Below are 23,531 nucleotides of genomic sequence, written 5' to 3'. Positions count from 1 at the left end.
ATGGGCAACACGAACGGCCTTCTGCCACGTGGTTTCGTTGGTTTCACCGGACATTCCCTGACAAAGTGTCCACTTTTACCGCAGTATAAGCATTGGTTCTGTCTCCTTCTTTTCTCTCTTTCTTGGCTAGTCAGTGGTCCTTTGATGCCCCCGATCTGCATGGGTTCCGGGGCCTCGCTCGGGGGTGTGGATTCATCTTTGGCTTTTTCAACACCCTTATCTCCCATGGATAAGAAACGGTTGTCACTACCTTTTCCTTTCTCTGTTCTCCTTTCTAGTAGTCGAAAGTTCATCTTTACCACCATATTGATGAACGGGCCTATTTCTTCGGGCGGATCGGGATACTGTGATATGAGGTCCTTGAGATCATCGCGTAATCCCCGATAAAATACGGACACCTTCTTATCCTCTGGCCAATGGGATTCGATAACCAACCTGTTGAACGTGGTGATGTAATGAAGGAGATCCTGGTTACCTTGTTTGTGATTGAGCAACTCGTTATCAGCAGCTTGCACAAAGGTGTGCCGGGCGAACATGCGTCGCATGGCTTCTTGGAATGTCGGCAGGTGGTGTAACATGGGTTCACCGTTGTCCACTAAGGCAATGGACCATTGGGCGGCGTCTCCGCCCATGTAGGACAGGATGAAGGCTACTTTGGATGAGTCGTCAGGAAAAGCCGTGGTTCTGGCCATGAAATGCAGATGACATTGATGGATGAAGATGCCGTACTTAGTGCTGTCCCCGTAGAAGCGTTCAGGTGGTGCCAGCTGTACAGGATGTGGCGTGATCACTTGTATGGCGGGGTTCGGAGAGGTGGTGGTGGAGGACCCCCCAAAGGTAAATGTAGGCTGCCTCAACAGACCTTCTTGTAACACTCTGGAACTAGGGGTGGTTCCCCATGGATTGGTAACCCCTGATGCCATTTGGCCCTGTAGGGCAGTGATGTCATGGCGTAAGGTGAGGTTCTCGGCTTGCATAGCAGCCAACATGGCCGCTATGTCGCTTAATGTAACCTCTGGGTCGCCCATGTCGTCTGGGTGGAATAGAAATCGTGGGCTTCGGATTCTGTCGTGTACCTCACAAGACTCACCTTTTGCTTGCGAGGTGATTCCGCAGAGACGACAAGAGCACCCGTCCCTGTACCCACCTGACCCTCGTGAATAGTAGGAACCAACGGGGATGAGATGGATGCAGGGAAGGGAGCCAGAAAGGACGTAGCGGCTTGGTGTAGGAGTATCCTGGGGCCCTATGGAAGACAGGAAGGACTAGATCAATAAGGAATCCCAACCCCTATTCTACAGCACCCACGCTAACCCACACACAGAAAGAAGGTCGTTCCGGGGACTCACCGATGCTTCTTCGGACCAGGGCACCCAGAATCAGCGCTGCTCCTGGCGATGAGCTCCTGGACACTACTCCTTCCGTAAATCAAAGTAAAGCGCTTCTGCGCCTGTGTGTCAAAAGAAAAGTCAAACCATGCGCAAAGGTGTTCTTGCGCAAGAAAGTGGCAAACTAAGGGGGCAAGCTATAACAATGGCAACGTAGGTGCTAGAACACAGTTCCAGAATGAAATGGGTACTTTGTCACTGTAGCGCTCCTGCGCTATGGACTCTTCAGTACCACTTAAGCGCACCCACGCTGAATGAAGCAAAAACCAAGAGTATCCCACCAACGCTTCTGCGTTGTAGGATTGAAGCAAAACCCCCAAGCGCTCCTGCGCTAACAAACGAAAGTATCCCTCAAGCGCTCCTGCGCTAACAAACGAAAGTATCCCTCAAGCGCTCCTGCGCTATGTAGACTTAAATGCTCCCTAAGCGCTCCTGCGCTAAACGAACAAAAGGTATCCAACAACGTGAAACAAATATCCCATGAGCACACCTGCGCTCTGGGATTCAGGCAGCCTCTAAGGCGGGGGCGCTCCAGCGCGGTGAGAAGGATGCACTTACACGCCTCCAACTGCACTGGAACCAGGTTACTGGAGTCGCGTCTCGACTCGGAACTCGGCGTTCACGTCTCAGGGGGATTCGGTTGAATCCGAAGCACGGAGCCGGCGGGAAACGCGCAGTTTAAGCGTTTCCCCCGGAAGTGTTTCTCCGACCTCTCGTGCGCCGCAACCACTAGACCGGGACTCACCCTCCAACCGGAAGTGAGTCTCCCGGTGTTTCTGTGTGCGCGTTTGCGGGGCACCTGACACAGAGTGCGCCGCGACACTTGCAACAATGCCCCACCCGGAGAGGATGGTCTGCACCGAAAGGGACACATGCGCTGCCCTGCGCCCGTGCCGACATCAACAATGCTGAGCGTCCACCATCCTTAATTACGGCACCGCGGGCAGCCTGGGCCCCTCCATCAGGCAGTTCAGCCAAAGTGAGCTCCCTCTCCACTCTGGGCAGCGTGACGGCGCCTTGATGTCAGCAGTCGGACGGGACCCTCCCCTGCTCGCCCCCACTGCTGGGGATCCTAACCCCCATGCACCCGTGAAATCTACAGGGCCCATGCTATGTATCACCAGGAGCCTCGAATTCCAACTACTATGTCAGAGACATTTTGCCGAGGTGAAAGGCTATGGGTGGGGGGGTGGGCGGGGGCTGTTAATACCGCTGCACTCACTCGAACAGAAATCAATGCCAGACCAGAGCCCCCGGACCAGACCAAAAGGCGTCGAGAGCGGGTGCGTGTCCGACGCAACAGAGGGACTGCGAATAAACCAATTTTCCCCCTTCTAAAAAACCACGTTCCCTGCCCCATGTTGCCGTTCACCGCCACTCGCTTCGCCGCCTAGCACCGGCGAGTCGGCGGTTAGTAAGATACATGCAGGCCGAGCGCTGCATGTTTCAGGCCACCCTTCTTCGGCTAGCATAGTTTCGACCGATCACGCCTGGCCAACCATGCCCTTGCTGCCCAGACAAGCGCGCCGTCGGACCTGAATTACCCAAAAATACAGGCCAGCACGGGGATCGAACCCTCGACCATGGCTTTAAACCAACGAAGCTAACAGTCACCTTCGAAACGATGAGCTACAGTGAACGCGCCAGTAAACTTCAGTGTCCAGGCTCACCCACCAAAAATATTGGTGTAGGTTAAAAGGACAGGTAACAGCTGCACTGTTGAAATAGACCTAAAAACCCATGCGTGTTAATACCCAGAGCTCTGGCAATTAACTTCATTAAATTCAGTCTGACATCAACAATTTACAGATATGCACGCCATTTAACAAAAAAAAAATAATAATCCTGTTTCTCTACATGTTTATTCATTTATTCTGAAGTTCTATAGCGCAAACCAGAACCAGTTGGGCTGCACAGTACATTGTCGGGGAACGTAACCAAAGTATTCATTTTGTCGACCGCAGGGGCATGAACGGCTGAGTGAACCCTCCGTTTAAAGCTGTAACCACGAGGGCAGCCCCTCCCCCACAGTGGACGCATTAGTCCTCTAAGCCACCAGACACGGCTTAACACGACCGACGCCAGACCAGGGACACAATAGCGAGTAGTGGGTCTGTACAACATATGGCCCAGTCTCCTCACCCCTAGCAATCCGATAACACCCGAGTGAGAAGCAGGGACGCCAAATCTCCGCCCTGACTCACCTCAAAACCGGACGAAAGAAACGATCGCCTCCGCGACCCCGACCAGACCGGACCTCGTGACCAACGGGGACAAAGACGTGTATTTCTGTCTTTGAAACGTTCTCCGGGGGAGAGGAACGGGCAAGAGTCTTACAGGAGAGAAATTGAAGGCTAAAGGAGACAAGCACACCACTGCCTTTCTCCGAGGCGAAGCAGAAATGCCTCGGAGAAAGGCAGCGGCGCTTTCGGATTCGGGGGCGTGTTCTCCTCTTGCCATTGGCTGGAGGAGATAATTAGAAAAGTAGCAAAAAACACGCCCCCGAATCCGAAAAGGACGGGGCCTGTTCGGAGAGACAAACCTCTTCTCCAATGGCTGGCCAGCATTCAAGAGGCCAGCCAATGGAGAAGAGGGGAGAAGAGGGGCGGGTTCAAGCCCCTCTTCTCCAAGTCATTAAATCTCGCGAGCGAGACTGCGCAAGCGCAGCCTTCGCTAGCCGAGACCTAATGACCTGTAGAGACTTTTAAACCCCTCTCTCCCCCATGCACACACACCATCCAACCACGACTCCAACCCCCCTTGCTTTGTCCCCATCCCCCACTACTTCTCTCCTTGCTCTTAGCTGAATTATTGAGTCCTGGGTAGATGAAAGTGTTTGCCCAGGGTCCCACGTTGTGGGGAAGTTGAGAAACCGAGATTAGTAATGTTTTAACCCAAGATCGGCGGTCCAGTGCCTAGATCTCATCTCCTCCTTGCGTACCGCTGGTGGCTCGTGGCTGAATAACTCACGTGCCTTTATTCAGTTGTCCGTCATACATGTCAATCAAAGCAACATATTGTTATGAGCGCTTAGCGACCCCTCCCCGTCATGGCACTGAAACGCTGTATAAATGTTGCAATGTAATACAACACATCGACATACACAACTATAGGTTATTTTACGCACATGTATTTACTGCGCTGCAGTTTTCATTGTTAAAACGTCTGGGAGCAATGCAAGCACTTCTATGCGCTATGCCAATATTTGTAAAGAAAGGAATAGGATTTCGCTCGACGTTATTTATGACGTCTTTCTAAAAACTGCATAAACAGTACGTGTATATATTGTTTACATTCCATATCATCTTTGTCTTGCTTACAATATTATTTCCTCAGGAGGCTATAGGTCACATGTTAGTAAGTTATGTTGATAGCTCAGTGGGTTATTGCACATGTTGCAGAGCGTTGCGTTTAAACTGGAGGACAAAGGATGAAAACCGGTGTCTCCCAGAGTGGACCGTTATTACAATTTAAAGCAGCGCAACGCACACTGGATAGGGAATTGTGCATCCATTTGAACTCGGTGATCACGAGCACTGGGCCTTTCAGCCCCTCCTGGGGTTGGGAGGGGTTGCCTGTGTGCAACACTTGGAAAAAGTCTTGTGTTCCTGGAACGAACACCGGATGTTCTCAGCGCTCTCAGAGCGTGCCAGTTGCACCGCCAGCCCTTCTCCACTAATCACGGCGGTGATTGTAGAACGTCCTTTGAGAGGCCTTTCTAAGACCGGCCGGGTCACCTTTAGAGAATCGCTGCCTATAGGTTGCAACTTTCAGAACATCTGCTTGGATCATCGTAGCTAATAGGGCTCGCTTTTCATTGTGCCACCGTACACACAGAGCGCCTAAATTGTTTGTATGGTCAGTCTGTGCATACATATGTGTGTATACATATGAAATGTATAATTGTTTGCTGCGTATTTTAGCAGATAGGCCCGCCCCACCAGGTTGCTTAACTTGACACGCCGTTGCATAAACATGACAGCTGATTAAAACGATGGATAAAGCTGGCTCCGTAAGCTGAGCTGCACCTGCGATAGTGCCACGCTTTTAAAGATGTTGTACTCGGACAGGTGAAAGGCTGGGTAGAGAGTCGATAGAATTCCAGCAAATGAGCGGGTGCCAGGCTCAGCTCACCGCAGCAGGAACATCAACCGACCGTACTAATGTTCAGATATTGTTCTCCCGGGATCGGCTGACGCAGGTGCGTGCAGTCTGTCCTGAACAGGATGAACGGGCCTCATATCTCTGAAAGGGATACAACTTTTAGGAAGAGTGTTAGGGGTACACTACTAGTGACTACTATAGGTGTCCATTGGGCTGTCCATGCACGGCGGTTAACCTCTCGTAATTGTACTGTATATGTGTTTGGATACCCCTGGTCTAGGCGCTGTAAACACGGTTATTACCCCCAGGTCCCTCCGTCCTCGACACCGTCATGGACTAGTGAGATGTAACTATCTCGCTGACAGAAAAAGAACGAAGGAATGCTGGACCTACCCTTCCCCCTCCCACTGGGAGTACATAAGGAGTACCGTCCCAGCATTCCTCCTGTTCTTTTTCTGTCATCCTGACGGTGTAAGAGGACGCGGCAGGAGCGGGGGCGCTCCTGCCTTCTTTCTGGATTTATCGTTGTGGCCGCTGGTTCTTACCTGGTGCCGGCGGCCCTTCCTTGTTGGCCTCTCCCTCCCTGCTGGGCTTGGGGGGAGTGGCGCGGGCCTCTCCATTTCCTAGTTCCACGCGGCGGTGTAATACCGCGTTGGTTTCTTCTTGGCCCGATGGCCGCCTCTCCTGGCCTGCTGGGCTTGCTAGGGGGCGCGGCCGTGATGCTCCTCTGGATTGGTTGGAGCTCCTTCCCCGGCCGGAAGTCGTCATGCCTGACTTCCGGTTTTTGATCGTGGGGACGGAAGTCAGGCGCCTCGAGGTTACCGGCTTGGGAGACTCGTTATAACGAGCGTTTGGGGTGAGTACCGCATAGCGGTTGTTATCTCTGGCGTTTTTGCTGTGTTTGGTGTATTCTTTACGATGGGAAAGCATTCCAGGAAAAGACATCACCGGGAGAGGTCTTCCTCTTCTTCTAGTGATTCCAGGTCTCCCTCTCCTGCCAGGTCCAGGCGCCGTGATGCTGGTGCTGATGCGCATATTAAGCGCTTAATCAGGGAAACCTTGACTGAGATGGGTGATGTTGGTTCCCGTCGCAAGTGTCCTGCTCCTGTTTCTTCAGCTTCTAGTGGCGATGAGTCTGCTGGACATTTGGGGGATGACGAGTTGAAGGGCAAATATGTGGACAAGGATACTATGACAGTTATTGTGCAGCATGTTAAAGAGAACATGGGGTTCCCTGACGGAGACGCGCCTAGTACCTCTAGGGGCCCTTTGTTGCGTCAATTTCAGAGTGCTGCCACTGTCGATGTGCCTGTCCATCCCTTCATCAAAGATGTTTTGAAGCGCGAGTGGGCTGATCCTGATCGCATTTTGATTCCTCGATTCATGACGAAACTCTATCCTCTGCAGGATATGGCCACTGAACTGCCTGATTCAATTCCTATTGACTCGTTTGTGGCTAGTTTGGTGGGGCGTACTTCCCTTGCTGAAGATGCTGTTCTGAAGGATCCGGTTGACAAGAAGGCGGATGTGGCGCTCCGTAAGGTGTATTCTGGCTCCCACCTGGCCTTGAGGGCAGGCATCTACGGGACTTATGTGTCGCAGTCCCTGTTGTCTGACCTGAAGTCTCTCTATCAGTCTATGGATAATGCCACGGACTGTTCTGGCTTGCTGGAGCAAATTGAGCGTCAGGTGGAGCTTCTGTCTGATGTCTCCTTTGACGTTGTGCGTGCTTCTGCTCTGTCCGGGGGGGCTTGTGTGGCTGCTCGTCGCAGTCTTGTCCTCAAGGACTGGAAGACTGACTCTGCGCAGAAGGCATGCGCTTTGAGGTTGCCCTTTCAGGGTACGATGTTGTTTGGAGGAGAGTTGGAGACGAAATTGCACAAGTTGTTTAAAGAAAAGAAACATTCTTCCTCTTTTAAAGTCTCTACTACTGCTCCTGTCCCTTCTAAACCCAAATCTTTCTTTCGCCCTGCTTCTCGTAGGCAGTTTGTGAGAGGCCAGGGTAGGTTTGCTTCTGGCCGTGGTCGGGACCGTAAGGGTAAGTCCCTTCCTCCTGCCAAGCCGCGTTCCTGACTCTTTGGCGGTGGTTCCCGGGTTGTTGGTGGGAGGGCGGCTGCACTTCTTCCTGGATGCCTGGGTTCAGTCGTGTTCCGACGTCTGGGTGTTGGACATCATTCGCCAGGGTTATGTCCTGGAATTTACGGCACCTCCACCAGACTCGGGTGTTCGGCCGACTCCTTGGCCTTCGAGTCGTGTGAAGCGGTCCCATCTTTCTCTCGGGATTCTGGACCTTCTTCGGAAGGGTGCCATTCAGGAGGTTCCTCCGTTGGAGATGGGGTTGGGTTTCTATTCCCTGGTCTTTCTGGTTCCAAAGAACACGGGGGGTTTCCGCTTGATTTTGGATCTGCGGGTCATGAACAAATGGGTGGCCAGGATTCCTTTCCGCATGGAGACCTTGCAGAGGGTGATTCCATTAGTGCTGCCGGGTCACTTCATGTGTACCCTCGATCTTCAGGATGCGTATTACCATGTCGCGGTCCATCCTCGATCCCGCAGGTTTCTACGGTTTTGTGTTCAGGGGCGTCATTACCAGTTCATGGTGTTGCCTTTCGGTCTCCGGTCGGCGCCAAGGGTGTTTACAAAGGTGGTGGCGCCTTTGGTCGCGTGGCTTCATCTCCAAGGGGTGATGGTGTACCCCTATTTAGACGACTGGTTGATCCATGCTCCATCTCGGGTCCTGTTGCTGGAGGCCAGGGAGGTGGTGTGCTCGGCGTTGCGGGCCCATGGGTTTCTGATCAACTTGCCCAAATGTCAGCTGACGCCGTCGCAGGACATGGTTTTCATTGGGGCCCGCTTCCGTTCGGATCTGAACCGTGTGTTCCTCCCCGAGCCTCGGGTTTTGACATTGGTGTCCCTTGCTCGTCGTTTCCGGGTGGGGGGTGCCTTTCCGGTGCGCCTTTGGTTGCGTCTTATGGGTCTGATGGCGGCAACAGTTTTCACGGTGGCCTGGGCTCGTTTTCATCTGCGCCCCCTTTGGGTGTACCTCCTGTCTCTCTGGGATCCCCTGTCCCGCGACATGGACGTTCTTATTCCTGTGTCTCCGGTGGTCCTCCCGGTTCTTCTTTGGTGGTCTGTGAGGGATCATCTGTCTTTGGGTCTGCCCCTGCAGTCTTCTCCTTCTCTGGTCTTGACATCGGATGCCAGCGCCTTGGGTTGGGGGGCGACCTTGGAATCTCACTCCCTTCAGGGTCGTTGGTCCCTCCTGGAGAGCCGCCGGTCGTCCAACTGGAGAGAACTCACGGCGGTGTCCCGAGCTGTGATGGGTTTTCGGGCTCTGTTGCTCGGTCGGAACGTGTTGGTGCGGTCCGACAACATGGTGACGGTGGCTTATCTGAATCATCAAGGGGGGATTCGTTCGGCTTCCTTGAATGCGATAGTGGTGCCCCTGTTTTGTTGGGCGGAGGGACATCTGCTGTCTCTGACGGCGGTTCATCTTCGGGGAGTGGACAACTTTGTGGCGGATGCCCTGAGTCGGTGCTTTCCGGACTCTCTGGAGTTGTCTCTCACCCCGGTTGCGTTTCGGCTTGTGTGCGGGAGGTTTGGGCGTCCCTTTCTGGACCTCTTTGCCTCCCGGCACAATGCTCAGCTCCCTCGGTTTTGCTCCCGGTTTCTGCAGGAGGGTTGCTGGGGGGTGGACGCTCTGTCTCTCCCGTGGCCGTCGCGTCTCCTCTATGCCTTCCCCCCCCTGGCTCTGGTTCCCAGGTTTCTGGCCCGTTTGTGTCAGGAGGATCGGGAGGTGGTGGCGGTCCTGCCGTTTTGGCCTCGGAGGTCTTGGTTTCCGACGGTGCGTCTTTTGGCGGTGCAGGGTCCCTGGTTTCTTCCCCTGTCTCCGTCTCCACTTCGGTCTTCCCCGTCCCTGTCGCTTCTCCGGTTGCGGTTGTCGGTGTGGAAGTTGAAAGGCAGGGTTGGAGACGGCGCGGTTTCCCGGAACATTTAGCGGTGGCTCTTCAGCGTTCCCGGCGGCCTTCCACCCTTAAGGCTTATGATAGGCATTGGGGTAATTTTGACCGTTGGTGTTCAACGTTGGGGGTCTCCCCTTTGTACTGTTCCTTGCAGGTTGTCCTTCAGTTTTTGTGGGAAGGTTTCGAGAAGGGTTTGGCTGTGTCTACTCTGCGGGCACAGTGGGCCGCTGTTCGGGCTTTTCGTTCCCCGTGGGGGAACCTTTCGGATATTGAGGACTTGGTTTCTCGTCTTCTTCGCAGTTTTGCTGTTTCTCGGCCTGTTCCTCGTCCTTCTTTTCCCCTGTGGGATTTGCCTTTGGTCCTGCGAGTTTTAATCGGTCCTCCTTTTGAACCTTTGGATGTGGTGGACTTAAAATTTCTGACTCTCAAGGTGGTTTTTCTGGTGGCGGTCACCTCTGCTCGTCGTCTTGGGGAGTTGGGAGCCTTGATGGCTCGGCCTCCTTTTCTTTCCTTCACGGAGGAGGGTGTGGTGCTCCGACTGGATTCTTCTTTTGTACCGAAGGTTTCTTCGCAATTTCACAGGTGTCAGGAGTTGGTTTTACCTGCCCTGGGCTCTGTTTTGGATTCTCCTGGTGGTCCCCAGTGGTCTTTGTTGGATGTGTGCAGGGCTTTGCGCATTTATCTGGACCGTTCGGCGGTTTTTCGCAAATCGGACTCCCTTTTTGTCTCCTTTGGTGCGGCTTCCCTTGGGAGTAAGGCTTCTTCTGTGTCCATCGGCCGTTGGCTGAAGCAAGTCATTTCCTTGGCCTACTCTCTGTCTGGTTCTCCTCCTCCTCTGGGGGTTCAGGGTCGTTCTACGAGAGGGGTGGCTGCTTCTTGGGCGGAGGTTCAGGGTGTTCCTCTCTCTGAGATTTGTAGGGCTGCCACGTGGGCCTCTTCCAATACCTTCATCAGGCATTATCGCCTTCTCAATCTGTTGGGGGATGATGGAGGTTTTGCATTGGGGGTGTTGAGCTCTGTTCGCTCCTGATTGTTTTTCTGCTTTATTCCAATAAATCTCTGGGTTTGTTTGCTGTCCTGGTGGTTTGTTGTGTTTTCTAGTATGAATGCCGGGGTTTGCTTTGGTATTTCTCACTAGTCCATGACGGTGTCGAGGACGGAGGGACCTGGGGGTAATGTCCTATTACTTACCGGTAATCTTCATTACTCCGGGTCCCGTAGTCCTCGACACCGTCATGACTTCCCTCCCTCCCTCCCTGTCTGCCGGCCTTCATTATGGCTTGGTATTTCAGGAGGAATGCTGGGACGGTACTCCTTATGTACTCCCAGTGGGAGGGGGAAGGGTAGGTCCAGCATTCCTTCGTTCTTTTTCTGTCAGCGAGATAGTTACATCTCACTAGTCCATGACGGTGTCGAGGACTACGGGACCCGGAGTAATGAAGATTACCGGTAAGTAATAGGACATTTCATGTCATCCATTTTGCCCTCATCTCATCCCTTCCGTCCCGTCCTGCCGGCTTGTGGCTGCCTCTATTCTGGCGTTGGCAGTGTCTGGGGCTGTTCTCGCTCTGACAGTTTAGATCTGTTTCGACTTTGTTGGCCCACTAAAGGCTAAGCATACAGCACTATAGCGCCCCAGCGCCCGTGCACATTGTTGGGTTTATAGAGCAGTCGTACGGGCTTACTTTGTTTCAATGCACTTGGAGGGAGGGTGGGGAGGGGGGGGGGGTCTGCTTACAGACCTAATAATCTTAAAATCCGGGTTCATCGGGGTGGAGTAACCCAGGCAAGCAAGACGGGACAATGAAAGGTATTGTTAAGGAGGGTGTGCAAACATCGCTATTGGGAGTTTAGCAAGTGTTTCATATTAGCACGTCATCAGCTGACGTCCGTCGCAGTCGGGGTCCTTCTCCTTCCCTGGTGGTCCCAGATTAGCCCCAGAGGGCAGGTGCTCGCCACTAAGCACATATTTACAGCTGGCGGCCGAGCTCACAGGCCCAGCAGGGCCAAAGGAAACCGAGGGCGTGAGACTGAGAAGCCCCCCTGCACCGGGGGCACGTATCACCAGTGCAGGCTGGGGTCACCGCGTGCAAGTCCCCCCAGTGAATTGTAAGGCAGCATGTCCCCCCCCCCAACGCACGGTGAGGTCACAGAGTAGAGGTCTGTCCTGTGAGGCAACTGAGGGCAGGTCCCTCCAGTGCTGGGTCAGACAGCTGAGGGCAGGTCCCTCCAGTGCATGATGAGGTCACAGATTGGACTTTGAGGCAACTGAGGGCAGGTCCCTCCAGTGTAAGGTGAGGCAGCTGTGAGCAGGTCCCTCCAGTGCAGGGTAAGGTCACAAAGTGGAGGTTTCTCCAGAGATCTTAACCCCCAACCACCCTGAAATCCTCCCCTTTCCATCATAACCCACAAATCATATAGCCCTATCCGTCCACTAATTATCAATATTGATAATTCTAAAATATTTTACATGCTAAGCTTTAAAACCCACCATAAAACCAAAATCGGTATATCCATCCAGGAGCCTCGCACCTGCTCTTCCTCATAGGTCCTTTAGTACTGTTCCTCCTATAAACTTCTTCAAATGGGGTCTCCGGGGCCAATTAAGGAACGGGGAGAGGAGCTGCACACACCCCTCCCCTTGATGTATATGTTTTGGCTGCATGGGATGGGTTTCTGGGACCAGGAAGGCCAACCTTATGGCACGCATACCAAAGGATGTGTGCGGCGTGCGGTTTGCAGACGCTTAGGGTTGTGGCCACAGGGCCTGGCGGAGGGTCTTGCCCTGTGGCCAACCCCTCGCCGCTCAAGGCTAAAGTCCGTGCATAGCATGGGGTTGGCTGTCTGTGGGGGGTTCGATGCAGGGCATTGCCACATCAGCGAATTCCCTGCCACACATGGATTCAGGCGGTGCGTGGCGGGAGATAGGCTTCACGTATGGTAATAAAATATTACATTACAATTAAAAAAAATGTAGAAATTCACTGATTAAAAAAAAAAAAGTAGAAATTCACTGAAAAAAAGATTAAAGTGACATTATAGTTAGGTGAATCTCAGTGACATTAATGTTTAAAACAAAAAAAAAACACAGAAATTCACCAGTTATAGTTAGCAGAGCTAACTATATAACTAGTACACCCGCAATACGCTGCTTATGACATTACATATTACATCACTTGTGACAGGTTCTATGACATGATTTATGACATCACTGAGGACTTCTCAAGTGACATCACTGAGGACATAGCTGATAACATCATCCAAGCTTCTTTTGTACACATTGCTTTATAAACGGGTGTGGTATTAGAGCTATGAAAGTAAGTGCTAAAATAACTCTGAATAATGTAAGGCATTATTAATTCTATCATACGTATAATCCCTATAGGTGAAGCAAGATTCTGTTATGTGCAACATTGACCCTATGCCATACACTTCATGGGTAGCCAAGTTCGTGTTGACTAACAACCAGAGACAAAAGGGTGACCCCTGCTGCACATGGTGTTCAATCTGTGTACAATTGTTCAGAGAAAACCATGTTCCACCAGATACTCAAGTGCAGTTACATGGCTGATGCCCTGCTACGAAGTCTTTACCTGTATCAAACCCTTCACAGTCACCAAACCTACAATGATAAAAGAAGCCGATATCACTTAAAAAGTGGTGACTATAAACAGTGTTTACATTATGGAGATAGTTTGCTCGGTACCACACTGTTTCATGAAAGCAAAACTCTTGTGAGAAATCCACCACAGAGTATTAAAAAGTATCTACTGGGAACAATGAACACACTCTACAAAAATTGCCAAAAGAGAGACTATTCACATAAAATAACCAAGGTCTGAAGGTACCAAAGGTCATATTACCTGCAGACTTCATACTGTGGTGAAAACTTTACAGACGGACCATCTTTTGAAGCAAAACAAGCATATGTTTCTAGGCTAGTGCCTGGTGCACACATCTTCTATGTTATGTAGAAATTGTAATGCCGAGACGATTCTAATACTCAAGACTGGTTATAAAACTTAGTATATAGTAGGTAGAATCTATTTCCAGTTAGAAACGTTTTTCTGCAGCACCAAAAAACGTGTGTACTACATTCTGAACACAAGTCGTCACCTGCACACAGAGCTACTCTTCAGTACAAAGATTTCTAGTGTGTTTAGTAACCCCTGCACACCTATGATGCAATAGGAGCACATGGATTTTGTAAACACGTACACCCATAGCTAGGTTCAGAATTTACACACACAAAATCATAGTAATTCGACAGTTATAGTTACAGTTATCTCAAGTAACTATAACTCGTGCCCCCGCCATGCGCAGTTTTCTCATTAATTTTTTACAGCAAATGTTACAGTGATATTATCAATAATGTCATAGAAGGTGTCATGAGTGATGTAGTGGGGAAATTAGCAGTGCATGGTAGGGGCACGAGTTATAGTTACTTGAGATAACTATCGCTGCTGAATTTCTATGGTTTTGTGTGTGTAAAATTTGAACCTAACATCCATGTAACCTTTGTTTTTTCCAGTAAATTTTTAGATTTTTTTTTAACATAAAGCAATATTTAAATACCATACTTTAATCCAACTGCTCTGTGGCCAACCCCTGCATGCAGCCTTCCCCACGCCATTCACTGCCTTCAGCCATGTGCGTTAGGGCTTTTGGCCCTGGGGACCCCATCCCCCTGGCCTGGAATATTTTTTAGGGGGGGCATGCCCCCCGGGCCGATTTCAGCCCTGGGGACCCCATCCCCAGGGCCCGCAGCATGGTTTTAAGGGAAGGTGTTACAAAGCCCCCCTCGCCAGCCCTGGAGACCTTATCCCCCCACCCCCCAGGGACCCCAAATGTATGGGGCAAGGGGGCACACAGGTCCGCTCTTCTGGACCGATTTCACCCTGGGGACCTCATCCACCGGGGCCTGGCCAAAGTTAATAAGGGTCCCCAGGGCCTATATCTGCTCTGGGGACCCCATCCCCGGGACCCGGCCAGTATGTAAAGGGGAGGGGGGCCACTCACCCCCCACTCCCCGGGGCAATTTTGGCCCACTCCACTGACCAATGATTAAAGGGGGCCCAGTCAACTAATGGTGGTTGCCCCGGTGCCCACCCAGGACACCCATCATATCCTCGGTAAAGGTCACTGGATATCCATGGTGGGAGCCACAGGGAGAGCCCCAAGGCCCCGCGGCCCCATCTGGCTCCCCGCATCCAGAGGGAGCCGCCATTGCTCCTGCCCAAAGCTAGCAGCTAAAAATGTTGCTCCCTGTGGACAGGATCAATACTCAGATCTGTTTACCTGCCCGCATCACTATGGGTAGGGAAACAGATCTGAAGTATTGTTAAAGCTCCCGCCAGCTGGGAACAGACTTTGTGTTTGGTCTCGCTTGACGGGAGCTTTTGAGATTGCTCCCATCAAGGGAGAGCAAACGCAGGTTTCCCTGCCCACGCCATTGCAGGCATGGAAACCTATATGTCCCAGGGGTAGGCACCACAGGACTTAGCAGGAGTGGGCCCTGGAGGATGGGGTCCCCAGGTCATTAATGGCTCTTTTGAATTTGTAGCTGGTATGTTGACAGTGTGTTGACAATGTATTCACTGCAAACTTGTAACGGTCAAAATCTTTTTTTAAATTTTTTCACATATGTGACATTTTTTATAAAATTGTTTATACTTTTTAAAAAAAATGCTTTCTACCGAAAAAAATATGTTCAATAAATAAATCGACAGTATCAGTATTATTGTATATGTCCCTTTATTTAGAAGTTATTACAATATTTTGGTACTAGCTTTTCTTGCCCACGCCTGCATTTTTACTGCCGTGATGAGGCTTTTTTTCTCTATTGCAATTTTCTCTGATATGACGGTGGAATCTACTTGTAGGTGAAATGAATTAAAAGCTCTTCTTTCAGCTTTTTGAAAAAAAGGGGCGCTGGCTACTCTTCTCGATCCTGCCAGGGATGAAGATTATTCAGGTTTTAATTCTGTCGAGACAGGACTACGGAAACATCTTCTGTTTAGGGGCTGATAAGGCCTCTATTAGAATTCTACAAGTAGTCCAGAACTGGTGATACCCTGCCAGCCCTCCTGTTCATTACGCTCAAGTGACCTGTCTCTCTGCACAGTCCCTAAGTTGAACTGGCACGTTTGGGAGTTCGTTTCTTCTCATACCTGGGCCCCAAGATATGGAACGTCTTACGAGTCCCTGAGAAATTGCACCTCATTGACCGATCTTTTGTAAAAACATGAAGACCTGGACGTTCTGATTCTGTTGTACTTTTCCAGAACCGACCTGTTGCCAAAGCACCAGGAAAACCTGTGTGGGTAGTTGAGCGCTATACAAGACTCATATAAATTATAATGATAGGAAAACCCACACTTACTTCATGTTGCCAGAATCCAGGCATGTAATGTAACATTTATTAGGTAGTGTTCTGGGATTTAAGATTCTCCCTTTGTGAAATGCAACAAAATATTGCGTAAATTTGTTAAAAATATATATCTACTTATATATTTTATCTTCAGGATTAAATGGGATATTGATGGGAGTTTGCACTAATACTGAATGTGCTGAAAAAAAAGCAGAAGATACTGTCGTGTTTGCCCCTTTAGCAACTAATTTTGGAACTCCTTTGCCTAATTTAGGTAGGAGCAAGGGCAGATTGCATGGGCCCGATTCACAGAATTAACTTAAGACAAAATCCTAAAGTTACTACCATTTTGGTATTCACAGAAGGCACTTACTCATTTCGGTATTCACAGAAGTTAGGAGTCCTAACTTTAAGACTCCTAAATGCCTTCTGTGAATACCGAGAGTCTTAAAGTTAGGATTTTTCTCAGTTTAGGAGTCCTAAAGTTAGTAGTCCTATCTTTACTACTGCTAAACTGAGAAAAATCCTAACTTAAGACTTTCGGAATTCACAGAAGGCATTTAGGAATCCTAAAGTTAGGAGTCCTAACTTTACTACTCCTAAACTGAGAAAAATCCTAATTTTAAGAATTTCGGAATTCACAGAAGGCATTTAGGAGTCCTAAAGTTAGGACTCCTAACTTCTGTGAATACCAAAATGAGTAAGTGCCTTCTGTGAATACCAAAATGGTAGTAAGTTTAGGATTTTGTCTTAAGTTAGTTCTGTGAATTGGGCCCTATGTGTTGGGCAGTAGTTATAATATGTTTCTGTTCTTCTTTGTTTTAATTTAGAAGGAAACTGCTGTACTACATTCCCTGTTGGCTTTGTTCTCGCACAGTGTATGGAGGAAGGAGTGGGTTGGAGATACCATTCACAATAAACATTACCCAAACAAAGAAAAGATTAGTCAGTGCCAAGGATTTATGCCCTCTGCTCCCGATCTTTTGATTGCACTGCTTCAGTACACATTACTCCGTGGCCTGTTGCTAAGATGCCCTTTTGTCATGGATACGACTGCGGCACGGTTTGCTAACAGTTCAGAGGGAGAGGGGAAAACACTTTGTTTAGACCATTCATGTGAGCAGGAGAGGTTCTCAAGATGGAGCAGGAAGGAGTCGTCACACGGTGTCTCATCCTGGGCTCTTCATTAAATATTTGGGATTTGTCAAGCACCGAGTCTGAGGAGGAGGAAGTGGAAGAGAGTCTCCGAGGGGAAACAAAACGGAACCTCTACCCACTGGCATCATCTGTCTTAGATTGATGAGGAGGCAGAAGGGAACCCTCCGTTTTTTGTCTCTCCGCTCTGTGCGGTCAGGATCTTTGTTATCCACATGATGAGCAAAAGGGACTATCTCATGCCAGTCTGTGGGCTGAGGCTCCAGCCCGGGTCTGTCCATTGCTTGCCCCGGTAAGAACCCTCTGGATTTCCAACTCCTCTCTATCAGCAGAGAGTCGACACCATCAATAGCAGAGCCGGAGGGGGCAGAGGGACGTCTGGCTTAGTGCAGCCTCTTTACCACCAGCAACAACTCCTTCCATCACCAGCAGCTGCTATGATGCATTATCTTCCACCTGACCGGTATCGCTCAGTGGTAGTGCGGTGAGTAGGACAGTGTGGCCACCACTGAAGATAAGCAGATGCTGCCACATAAATGTCTGAGTAGGCCATGCACTCCGAGAGCAGATGTGTTTTCAGTGCCCTTATGACTTTTATTGTCCTCTGTGCTTCCACGTCTCTCTGCTTCCTCCCACTCCCCTTTCCATTGAAGACCTACAATTACCCTGAGTTATACATGTCTGTCTTGTTCAGCTGCACCACTTCTACTGTCTCCTGCATCACTCTCCCTCTTTTCCATCATCTCCCTTCTCCCCTTGCCACATCTACTCACTCATTACCCATCTCATTGCTACACTCTTTTCTGAATCAATTTCCATTTCCATTTCACTCTCTGGTTTCCCTCCTTCAATCTGTTTTCCATCCCTCTTGCACTCCTTCTGTTTTTCATCTGCTCCTGTGCATCTAGGAGGCGGATCCAATGCCCGCAGGCATGACTCATTGTGGTAGACGTGGATCTCTCACCACTAGTCATGTTTGTGATTTTGAACTAATCACGGTGCATGTATAGGCTTGGAAGATCTGTTGCACGCTGCTGACACCTAGGCGCGGATATTGCTCAGTAATATGCATTCTTTCTTCAAATGAGTGGAAGACAGGGAGAGTATGTGGTTGTTTTATGTTGCCAATGTATTTAAAAAGATTGGTGTCAATGTAGCGAAGCGTTACCAATGTGATGCCACAGTCCTTTGGTGCACACCAGTGTACAATTTCTGTCTGCCTGCTCTTTGATTCTGGTGTTAAGAAGCCAATGAGACCAACGTCAGTCTTGTTTGGTGGTCAATGCATGCACTCAGTTATGCAAATTCTACTCAACACTTGTTCCTCTATTTCACAATATTTTTTTAATTATTTTTCAAATTTCTTTTTATCTTCAATTTATCTTGTAATGAGCTTTCATGACCAAGTAATAATCAACAACAGACCTCAGTGCATTTCAGGCTTGCGTCCACTTTCTTCATCAGAGTTCGACAATCAGTTTTTCACTACCTGCTTCCACTATTCACTATGAGGCGTCCTCTTACACTCTGTAAAAAAAACACTAGTAAGGAAACACTGTTGCGTTTCTTTGCTGGTTCACTTATTAGTTCATACATGTGGCGGATGAGGTTCATTTGTGGTTGAGACATGGTTAAGTACTAAAGGTAGTAACCTGCATAAGAAGGGAAAAGTAAACAATATACAGATGCCTTAACCCATGAGTATAAACAATATCTATACTCTTGATTTCTGTGTGGTTCCTTCACACATTTGCTTTTGCACCTCTTTACTATAGTGCTTTTTAACCTTCATATCTTCAATGCCCATCATTTAGTATTTAGGTTTCCTTTTAATCCCTGTTTGCTTTGTGTCTTTCTCTAATTGTCTTTTTCATTTGTTCAGTTGTTGTTACTCTTTTGTTTTCTCTTACCTTTTTCCACTTTTAATCTTTTTCAAATTCTATTTTCTCTTATGACTTCATCTTTCAAGAATATTAGTTATTAGAGTTTCAGAGCTTTTCCTTTCTTTTCATTCTTTCTCTTGTATTAGTTTTGCTTTTTATTCCCTCTTGTTTGTTCTCATTCCGAATTTATATATTTCTTCTTCCTGTTCCACCCTTCTTGAACCTTCTTTCTTGTAGCCCAACATCTGGCCTAAGTTAAACCATAAACTTCAATATTTTTCTTTACAATGTAGTGAAGCAATTCATGCCCTACAAAATGAGGTCTCTCGCCTGCGACAGCGACTTGAACAAACTTTACAGAGACCCCAGGGTACACCCCGCGAGGCTCTTTGGAGTAGGACACAGACTGCAGGTGACACACCCCGTTCCTGGAATTCTTCAATCTTTGGGTAAGTGGATGAAAATAATTGTTGTAGGTACACCAGCCTGGATAGAACCTCATTCTCCTGGTTTTAGAGTGCTAATTCTCCTTTCCTGTATGTAGCAAAAGTGATGCCCAGGAGATGTACAACTTTTCAGAATTTGCACTCCAGCTCCAGCACTGGGAATGTTTCAAGCAATCATTATTGCTATTAGATTTCTTAGAGCTTCTCCAAGAATAAGTGCCACAGTTAGAGTAATGATGTAGATATGTCTTTCAGACATTACTTGCTGGTAAGGGCAATTTTGCATCTTTGCTCCTGATGCCCAAAGTGACAAACAGGCATTACCCGTCTCAACATTTGGCTCTGCATCTTCACCCTGTTCTCTTCACCTATTTTATATCTCTACACCCTGAATGCTTTCTGTCTCTCTTGCTCTTTCTCTCTCTCTCTCTCTCTCTCTCTCTCTCTCTCTCTCTCTCTCTCTCTCTCTCTCTCACTCTCACTCTCTCACTCGCTCTGTATTTCTATCTAAGTCTCCCATTTAGTCATGTTCTTTTTGTGCCCTACTTCTTCCGCACGCTCCTGCTCCGCTTTCTGCCTTAATTTTCCCACCACTGCTGCCTAATAATCGCCATTACTATTCTGAGCAGGTGATTTGAGGTAAAGTATTGTAGAAAAGGGCCAGGTCTTAATTCATTATAACTTTATGTTCTTCAGCTGGATGCCAAATATTCATATGGCTTGTCTGTCAGTAGATCAATTATACACAATGGGAAAACAACAGTCAAAACCAAAGTTATGGTTCTGGCTTAGTGTACAAAACGTTACCATAACAGGCGAGTTTCAGTGTTTTTTTGTGTTTGAACCACAGCCATAACTCAGTTGTTAACTGTTGTTTTTCATTGAATCCCTAATCTCTACTGTACATGGTCTTTGGCTGTGCACAGCATTTTCTGGTTTGGCCCTACACCCGCCTCACTTAGCATGGCCTAATTTGGTCGCGCGTAGAGAGGGTTGGACAGATTGATTCCCAACCCACATCAGGTCCTCAACCCCTTCTGTGTATAACCCCCATTGCCCAAAGGCTTTTTCTGTCCCATATGCTTTCATTTTTTCTCTTTCTTTCTTTATTTCTTCCTCGCACCCCTTATGTCTTCTTTTTTTTTCTTTGTGAAACTCATGAACCTCACAGTTTTCTCTGTGTTTCCCTGGTTTGTAAATCAAGTTTTTCCACACCTCTGTGTATGCCCAACCACTATCCTAGGGGTCAGACATTTGTTATAGTGCCATCTTTTTCCTGTGGATTTTTTTTGCCTCCAGCCCGAAAGTTGCATTCCAAAAAAGAGTTGTGATTTTTAAAATGGCGAAAAATAAATCTACAGAAACTTTCACCAGCCAATCACATTTCTCAAAAAATTCAGATATGGTTGACACATGACTGAATCACATCTTTAACGGCTAAGATATACAAAAGACATAAGCCTTTCAAGCAATTATTTCCCAAAACTTACTCACTGGATTTTCACCAACCCAAAAAGAGCATGCTTTCTGAGTAAAGTTTCTACTTTCATACCAGGTTTTGTTATAGTTTGTGTTATAGGTGCAGACAAAAATTCCAATGGGAATTTAAATGGGAAGCCTACTTCAACTTTCCTTTCTCTGCGTGGATTGGCATGAAAAGGGGCTTGTTGAACCTGAGTTGACTAGGCCAAATAACTGCCAAATGTGATGCAGATCTGTGAGGCCGATATGTCTTTGGGGTCAAAAGCTATAGGCAAATAAAAAAAAAAACGTATTCAATGGAAAGCTGTCCTGAACAATACCTACACAGCAGTAATGCCCACTATGTAATTAGTAACTATAGATTTACTATGCCCAACTCCCTATCTAGTTACCTTAAAGATATATATTTACATCAAATTAGCAAGAGCTTCTTAAACCCCAAATGAACATCTGGTTTTTGGTCAGATCTAGATCCTCTCTGCTTCCATCATCCATAAGGATACCCTTTCCATCCTTTTAATTCTTTTATTTTATGCTTAAAAAGTTAATCTATGATTGTTTTCTTCTGTTAGCAGAATATCCACTGATGAACCTCCAGAGACATATGGGGAGCCCACCAGAAGGCCTAAGCCATCTGTGCGAGTGAGGTCAGCATCTCTTCCCCGGGATGGACCAGATCTAGACTACAGTAAGTACCATACTACCCAAGTCTTATGAGGCATACAGCACTCATTACAATGCAATAGTTACTGTGCACTATTTTGATATTTTGTTTGTAATGCCAAACAGGGGAAGGTCAGAGTTTAGAGAAATACTTTGCTGCCCTTTTAAAGTATCAATAGGAAATATTTTTTATTTAATGTAGTATTTATGTCTGCTATAGAGAGTTGAGTCATGTTACTTTCCATTAATTGTAATGCAGGACCCCAACCCCTTCAAACTGCTCAGTACCAGTCCCCCATTGAGCCTGTGGTTGCAGGCGGGGTCCATCAGCACTTATTTATGGGAACCAGCACATTTTTCCTCATCAGAATTTCCCCCAAAGCAAGAGAGAGAAAAACACACTGATAAAGGGATTAAGCAAGAAGGAAAGGAAACCAGAAAGAGTGAGATATGGAATGAGGTACTGCCTGGTGGTGGATAAAAGAGGTGTGGGCTTAAATCAGGGCTACGGAGCCTCTGCTATTCGTCTCCCTGACCTTCAATGGTGTCTGCCACGGGCTTCTAAGCAAACGTTTGGTCACCTACAGCCACGGCCCATCCATATGGGTGAAGGGGCCATGCCCGCACCCTTTTCCAGAGAGGAAGAGCGCGTGTCAGGCTGAGCAAAGGTAGGCCTGACAGACACTCTTCTTGTTCAAGTGAGGCAGCCAGAAATGCTCCATATGCGCTGGCTTCTGGCTGCCTGAGCTGAACTTTGTGAGACTGAGGATTTCACAGCCTTTTGTGTGTGACCTCCTCAGCCTGGCAAAAGTGCCTCGAGGCCCTCCCCCATGTTACGAAGGTGAGTGTCACAGATTGCCTCGGACTTAAAACAGAAGCACCCAAGCCCTGAAGTGCCCAGGGACGAGTATCAATCAGGGACACCTCGTCACAGATTGGGGTAGGTTCAGCAACTCTCACTGAACCCATCCCACTCTGTAACGAGTGTGTGACTCCTGCCTTCCCCCATTGGCTGGCCTAAGGTCAGCTTATGGTTGAAAGCAGCAGTCCCAACCCTCCTGGGATCGCCAATGATTTCCTTTCCTTTAAGTTGCAGGACAAGTATGTTTTCTGTTTTTGAATGTTTGGTGCATGTGTACGTGGATGCATAAATGTATGCATTTGTTGTGAGTGAGGGTTGTGAATGGGTGTGTGTGTGTGTGTGTGTGTGCACGTTTGTGAATGCATGGGTGTGAATTAGTGTATATGTGTGCGTGTGTAGCCCTCCCACCCCCTTTCAAAATTACTGGGTGCCACTATTGTATTACAAATTAAGCACTGCTCAGTAATGCACAGTGGGTGGAACCATTTAACAGATGACTACATAGAAGTGGTTTCTGGCAGACCAAAGACTATAGATCCCTGATCCTAGAGTACATGGTAAGAATGTTGCTAGACTCCAGTCCAGGGCTAGTAGTGAACACTGACCCCAGTTACCAATGTGTCAGTGTTAGGAGAGTCCTGACATCGGTATACATGGAAGTGAATGTTAGCAGACCCCTTACTCTACTATGCATGGCACTGAAGGACCCAGCTCAAAGGAGTCTGATGTATCAATGAGTCTATGGTATGACCATTAGAGAATCTGTGGCACCAAAGTATGCACAGCAGTAAGAGCAGGTCCATCCCTGATTCTTGTGTTCATGGCAGTGTCATGTGTAAGATACAAGTTTCAAATCAGTGACTATTGGTTGATATGAGACACAAACATATAGGACAGATAACACTGGGGTTCGACGACCACATAGCTAGAGGCAAACATTTGGGCATCTCATCCAGGGTACAGGATAAGGATAATGATGGATGCCTGACCACAGAGACAGGGCCTGGTTCACAAAGGTAAAATTAGACTAAAAGTCTAAGTTTGGACCTAAAGTCTAACTTTACTACTACTAAAGTTAGACTTTTGGTCTAAGTTTAGACCAAAAGTCTAACTTAGACCTAAAGTCTAACTTTAGTAGTAAAGTTAGACTTTAGGTCTAAACTTAGACTTCAGATCTAAACTTAGACTTTTGGTCTAAGTTTACCTTTGTGAATCA

General features: G+C 48.2%; 1 protein-coding gene across 3 annotated transcripts in view; it reads left to right on the top strand.

Moving 5' to 3' along the window:
- Window positions 1-23,531, top strand: part of AKNA (AT-hook transcription factor) — a 223,918-nt gene that overhangs the window by 165,339 nt on the left and 35,048 nt on the right. For 2 of the 3 annotated variants that reach the window (XM_085611866.1, XM_085611856.1), the window contains exons 16-17: window positions 19,156-19,311; window positions 21,366-21,478. In XM_085611866.1, the coding sequence (XP_085467992.1) occupies window positions 19,156-19,311; window positions 21,366-21,478 (269 nt within the window). Of the gene's footprint in view, window positions 1-19,155; window positions 19,312-21,362; window positions 21,479-23,531 lie in introns of all 3 variants that reach the window. The other variant, XM_085611848.1, reaches the window with a different exon arrangement.

The sequence above is a fragment of the Triturus cristatus genome, chromosome 1_2 (assembly GCF_964204655.1).
Source record: "Triturus cristatus chromosome 1_2, aTriCri1.1, whole genome shotgun sequence".
Classification (NCBI taxonomy): domain Eukaryota; kingdom Metazoa; phylum Chordata; class Amphibia; order Caudata; family Salamandridae; genus Triturus; species Triturus cristatus.
This window is presented reverse-complemented; position numbering and strand designations above follow the sequence as displayed.